The sequence below is a fragment of the Mustela erminea genome, chromosome 19, assembly GCF_009829155.1.
Source record: "Mustela erminea isolate mMusErm1 chromosome 19, mMusErm1.Pri, whole genome shotgun sequence".
Taxonomy (NCBI): Eukaryota; Metazoa; Chordata; class Mammalia; order Carnivora; family Mustelidae; genus Mustela; species Mustela erminea.
Window position 1 is genome coordinate 9,772,285 of NC_045632.1, and position 6,798 is coordinate 9,779,082.

Below are 6,798 nucleotides of genomic sequence, written 5' to 3' on the forward strand. Positions count from 1 at the left end.
AGAATAGGCAATCAGTGGACATTGTCTGTAATGGAGTCCCACCCACAGTGACAGCTTTTGGATGAAAGATTTTTACCATGACTTTGGATGAATGCTACATTGTTAGGTTCATAGAGTGGCCAGGGATGTGTCTTTGGTGGTATGGTATGCATCTTGGGTACCTTCCAGGCCTTTGCCGTTGGCCCTATGGCCGATGGTTGGAAGATCTTAAAGTCAAACCTTCCAGGTACATTGACTTTGGCATCTATCCAGCATGTGACTGTACAGCAATGCCAGGTGAGCAACAAAAAATCATGAAGGAAAATATATCTGTACTGTGGTGGATATCTAAGCCAAATCATACATGTGCCTTATATAGTATTGTCACTCTTCCTTGAAGTCATTTGGTGACATCGTGATCTGCATGAGCATTTCCTTGATGGACATTTTAGTTATAATGGTCATTCGACTCATATTTGCGTATAAGAAAGCTTGGTAGTATAGTGATAGCATCTTGATCTTGGGTCTAGGACAGATGAGCTTATTGTACAGGAAAACAAGTGGTCTGTTTTCATGGCCAAGGATTGGGCATATGTGCTAGATGTTCCTTGAAGATACTGGGGTTTCCTATGCTTAGAGTGTCCAACACAAACCCAGGGCATGTGCAGTGTGTCCCTGTATGAGTTGGGGGTGGGCGGCTGGCCAGCGGAATTTGTGTGATGAGGACGTTTATGATGTTTGCTGTGTCATGAGCCATAAGGCACTTGGACTTTGACCTGGTAACCTCTTGTCTTCTGCCCATTTTGGAACACTCTTACAGACCAACGGGTTATAGTGTAGAATGTGTGTCACCATGGAATTTTTATATTTATTAAATTTATCCGGGGACTTTAATTCAAAACAAAATAGACATTCATAGGTCTGTTTCTTTTTTGTTCATTTAAGTTGGTTTTTGGTTGTACACATAAGTGAATACGTATAGTATTTGTATGTTACTTAGTTCACGTCGCATAACACCTTCTGGGTCAAACCACATTATCAGAAATGACAAGACAGAATGAAAAAAGTTGAAAGACACACATATACAATGAATAGCCTGAATATTTCCAATGTACAATACAGAAGGATGATGGGCAACATGAGGAAGTGGAAATGGGAAGTACAGGCTTCTGTGGGGTGAAAAGAATACAGGGAAGTCCTCCAGTGGATTTCCCATAGCATTTTATGGTGCCAGATATTAGCTAGTATTGGAATAACACCTATAGAGTTGTTGAATCCGCATGTTGTACACGTAATGTAATGGAACATTGTAAAGTATATATTAATAGAAAGGAAATCAAGATGGATATCAAGAAGCATATACATACGTAGATTAACGTAGTGTCCTAAGAATTTGCAGGTTAAGAAAACTAAACCTACTATTCCAAAGTAGCTGATCCTAAGTACTCACAGTAGGATAAAGTCCTAGGAACGCAAACTGATCTGTATCACAGTGGAGATAAACATTCCTCAGTGTAGAAGGGAAGGGACAGGGAAAGGGAAGCATGTGCCCAGCAGAGCAAAGAAGGGAACTGGAAGACCAAGAAGACCCTGTGGTCCTCACAGGCAGCCCAGGAAGAGCAGCCCAGGGCATACATGGAAGGACAGTTATTCCTGGGAGAGCTTCTTAACTCCATTTCCTTGAATTTTTTCTCCCTCCTCTCACCACTGAGGAGCATCAGGAAGGCTTTTCTTTGGAGGTGTATTCCTCGGGGAAGACCAGAAAGTGCAACCAGGTTGTAGAACTGCTCATTTTAGGCAAAGTCAGTTTTCAGAAGGAAGCCTAGTTTCAAAGAAGTGGTCCTGTAGCCTGAAGCCGTGGGTATTAGTAGAAATGTAGGGGAGGGCGCCTAGATGGTTCAGTGGGTTAAGCCGCTGCCTTCGGCTCAGGTCATGATCTCAGGGTCCTGGAATCGAGTCCCGCATCAGGCTCTCTGCTCAGCGGGGAGCCTGCTTCCTCCTCTCTCTCTGCCTGCCTCTCTGCCTACTTGTGATTTCTCTCTGTCAAATAAATAAATAAACTCTTTAAAAAAAGAAAGAAAGAAATGCAGGGGAAACTTGAAATTGATAAAGGCCATATATTCAGTAGGATCCAAGCAACAAAATCCAGCATTGTACACAGAAGCAGATTGCACCTGCATTTCTTGTGAAGGAGGGAACTGTTTCCATGAGTATGGTGGCATGGAAAATTGAAGAAAGAAAAATAAGAGGAGGTGCAGAGAGGAGTGATTGGGTTAAGTTTGTTATGTAGGAGTAGGGCTAGCTTGAATGAAGAGTGAAGGGAAGCAATGGACTCCATACTCACCTGTATGCTCTGCCCCCTTTATAGGAACCTTTGAAACTATTGTGATTCAGTCCTGGAATTTTGAGCGGAGCATGCATTGTCGATCAGGTGGCACATTTGTGAAAAGTAGAAACTCAGATGCTACCCAAACATCCAAATCGGAGTATGAATTTTAACAGGATCTTCAGTTCATTGTCATACACATTAACATTGGAGACATGCATATCTAGCTCAGCCAGACTCTTCCATTATTCTACTCCTGATGTCATGTCTGTAGGACATTAGTTTGATAACTGTGCCTGGTTGTATGCCTTAAATCAGGATATATGGTCTTCATTTCCCAGATTATTTTGGGTATGGGTTATCCCTTGACATCCACATAACAAGAGGATGGATTTGGATCTTCATCCAAAAATGGCATTGGAGTTTTTGTAGAGATTGCATTTTGTGTAGATCCTTCAAGATTTATTGTGTTTCAATTATTCCGGTGAAAGAATGTAGTTCGGTTTCCTACTTATTCATTCTTTGATTCCTGCACAGTCTATTGCACTTTTCATCGTTTCTGGTTTGAACTCAACCATTATGTTAAATTGGAAGCATTTATTGGGGGGGGGGCGTTTGCTGAAAATGTATGATGTCTCCGTTGTGGGAATTGTTCTTTGTTGTGTAGAAACAAAACTAATTTTTATGTGTTGGTTTGTGTACCAGCTTTATAAAATCCATATGAGTTTTAACAGGATTAAAACAATAAGCATTCCCAGGAGAAGAAATGGCAGTTGCGTAGGAGGGTTCTAGACTCATGTGTCCTGTCATGAGCATCACTAGGCAACTGTCAGGTCATGCTAAATGCCCCAGACATTGGGCTGAAGAGTGGCAGGAGAAACTCCCCAAGTAAGAGGAGAGAAGAGGACACATGTAAGATAGCAGATAGGGTGGAGATACGGTTTACGGAGGAAAGGAGTATAGCATTGTGGAGGGGAGGGAGCCCCAATTGTGCAATAGGTGTCATGACAGAGGACCCCTCAGGAGGTTTCCCCAAAGCTTGGAGAGGGAGAAGGGCTGAATTTCTTGAGTTCTTGGAACCAGGACATCTCAAAGTCTGGAGGTTTAATGGTCAGCAGCTTTGGATGGGAGAGAACCAGGAGGGCACTGGGGTGCTCCTGGAGAGAAGGCTGGCAAACAACCTGGGGGCACAGTCATCTGGAGAACACCTGGGGTGCACAGTGGGGAGAGTATTCAGTAGTCTAGGAGCACATTCCTGAGAGGAAACATTCAGTGACATGTGGCTTCCAAAACATGGGAGCCCTCTCCTGTCCCGTAGCATAAAGACTGAGCCCCCTCAGTGAGGACACTGGCTGTCTGACTTGCTTGCATCAGTCCCCACCCCCTGTGATCTGAGGGGACTTCCCTTCTCAGTGAGGCTTTCCTCAGGCTCAGCAAGGTCGGCCCCTGCCCACATCACGTCTCTGAGCAGAGAGTTCTGCAGGGCTGCAGTCCTGGTGGAGTTGATGTCAGGTCTCCTTTTACAAGCAGAGCAGAGCTGACCTAGTTCAAACTGGCCACATTCAGGCCAGGGACCAAACACTGCCTGTAGCAGGCAAGGAGAGCCCTTGCAGACCACTGGTCTGAAGGACACAACAGGACACATCATTGAATTTTCTAATGAACAGAGGAAAGTAGAGAGTTAGACAAGTGCCAAGATGAAGAATTTATCCCAAAGAAAACCAGCAGATAAGACTAAGGGTAGACATACAATGGAAACAGTAGTAAGGAGCTTGATGGAGAATTTAAGGTTGCAATCATAAGGATATTCAAGGAGTGAGAACTTTAACACAGAGATAAGAGTTAGAAATAATTGGGTGGGACACCTGGGTGGCTCAGTTTGTTAAAGCCTTTGCCTTCAGCTCAGGTCAGGATCTCAGGGTCCTGGGATCAAGCCCCGCATCAGGCTCTCTGCTCAGTGGGGAGCCTGCTTTCCCCTCTCCTCTACCTGCCTTTCTGCCTACTTGTGATCTCTCTCTCTCTCTCTGTCAAATAAATAAAATCTTAAAAAAAATTAATAATTGTGTCCCTGCCTCACTTCGGTAAGTACCTACTCTTGATTTCTGCCTAGATGTTGATCTCAGGGTCCTGGTATGTAGGCTCAAATCACATGTTTATTCAGTGTGATGCCTGCATGTGATTCCCTCTCTGTGTAGCTCCCACCCAAAATCTTGTGATTCAAATATTGTTGCCTCTTATAATTTTATTCCTACAGTCAGTTATACCTTGTCCTCTTTCACTTTTTCACTTGTCATTATAGTCAGTCTTTTTTCTGTTATTCTTCATTTAGTTCATGGGCTGTCAGTGTTGTTGATCTTTTCTGCCAAAAAACTCTTCCTGTGCTTGATATGTTCCTATTTTTACTGTACTGTCTTTGATTCAGTTCAGTTTTCTCTTTTCCATATCCTCTGTTCTTCTGCTAACTTTGATCTCATATGATCCTTTTTGTGATTGTTAGAAATACAGGAATGTGATTTCTTCTACACTGTGACCATATCACAGAATTATCTATTAGGATATATGGTCATTATGTTGTGTACCATGTTACGTATCCATGGGGAAATGAGGTTTTGATGATTCCCTGTCAGTCATAATTCTGACATTGTCTGAGTGACTTGATGCTTCTGCATTAGAAGTCTTCAGTATACTCTTCTGAATGTATTAAGTGCAATGTGTTTTTTTTTTTAATTTGGTATCTTTCAGCTCTATCTTCATATCAGACCCCGACATTCTTGCTACAACAGAGCACAGGTTCTTTCTAGAATGGGTCAACGCACAGATACAAAGATAGTGCTGTTGAGATTTTACTCTTACGCACACAGGGACAGTGATGGGGCAAGTGAAGAGGATCCAAGAAATCCTGGACGAAACACCCAAGCCAAGGCAATTGCCCTTAATGAGACTCTCACTGCCCCAAATGGTGAAGGATATAAACCGCTGTGGAAAACCTCCCTTTTTAAGTCAACTGTTTCTTCAGAGCAGTGTGTTTCTGTCAGCACAAGCTCCAATCAGATAGTCAAACATAGCTATTTGTCGACAGATCATTTGGAACATCTGGAAAGTAACCGAGTCCATGCTGAAAATAATTATTTGAGCCATTTGGAAGATGGGATTGGCCTGACCTTAAATCAAAGATTTAGAAATGAAGAACAAAGTCCTCAGTGGGATCCATTTGAAAGGGACTTCACTGAGGAGTTGACCCTACAGTACGACCAGAGGCTTTCCACTGGAGACAGAATTGTTCAGTGCACTGAATCTGAGAAAACATTGAACCAGGGCTCCAGTGTTCACCAATGTGTCAGGGCTAGGTTTGCAGAGAACCATTATGAATGTGATAAATGTGGGGAAGGCTTTCATCCAAGCTCTAACCCCAGTATACATAATGGTCACCATTTGGAAGACAGTCCTCATAAATATAATGAATGTGGGAAAGCTCGTAACCAGTCCTCCAGTGTTGGTGATCATCAGAGAATTCATAAGGGAAAAAGCCCATTCACATCTAATAAACCAGAGACCATGTTTAGTCAGTCATCAAGCCTAAACATCAATGAGATAATCCCTTTGGAAAAAGGAACTTACATTTTTAAAGAATGTGGTAAATCCTTTGACTGCCACTCAGCACTATCTCAACATCAGCAAATGCATACTGGAGAAAAGTATATAAATGTGAAGAAGGCAATCAAAGCTTTAAGGACTGTTCATCAATAAATGGACATTCGCAGATCTGTTCTGGAGAGAAACCCTGCGAATGTCAAGAATGTGGCAAGGCTTTTAACGATCACTCAAGTCTTAATAGACATCATCAAATCATATTGCAGGGGAAAATTACAACTGTAATGAATGTGCCAAAGCCTTTACATCATGCTCAAAACTTACTCAACATCAGAGAATTCATACTGGAGAGAAACCTTACCAGTGTCAACAATGTGGCAAGAGTTTTAACCACAGCTCAACACTTACTCGACATCACAGAATTCATACTGGAGAGAAACCTTACCAACGTCAAGAATGTGGCATGGCCTTTATCCCCAACTCAGCCTTATACAATATCAGATAATTCATAAAGAGAGAAACCTAACCAATGTCAGGAATGTGGCAAGAGCTTTAAATGGAGTTCATACCTTATTCAACGTCACAGAATTCATACTGGAGAGAAACCTTACCAATGTGAGGAATGTGGCAAGGCCTTTACCTGGAGGTCAGGTCTTACTCAGCATTACAGAATTCATTGTGGAGAATAATCTTACCAATGTGAAGAATGTGGCAAGCCCTTTAGGGACAGCTCAACTCTTAATGAACATTACAGAACTCATATTGGAGAGGAACCAATGTCAGGAATGTGGCAAGGCTTTTAACTGCCTTTCACACCTTACTCAACATCATAGATTTCATACTGGAGAGAAACGTTACCAAAGTCAGGAATGTGGTAAGGCCTTTAAGGTGAACTCACACCT

The 6,798-nt window shown here is 42.4% G+C and overlaps 1 protein-coding gene across 1 annotated transcript in view; it reads left to right on the forward strand.

Moving 5' to 3' along the window:
* LOC116580074 (zinc finger protein 723-like) overlaps positions 1-6,401 on the forward strand; it is a 30,618-nt gene extending 24,217 nt beyond the window's left edge. The window contains exons 7-10 of the mRNA XM_032326104.1: positions 169-276; positions 2,348-2,465; positions 5,167-5,939; positions 6,163-6,401. Coding sequence (XP_032181995.1) covers positions 169-276; positions 2,348-2,465; positions 5,167-5,939; positions 6,163-6,401 — 1,238 coding nt within the window. The remainder of the gene's footprint in view (positions 1-168; positions 277-2,347; positions 2,466-5,166; positions 5,940-6,162) is intronic.
* The last annotated feature ends 397 nt before the right edge of the window (positions 6,402-6,798 follow it).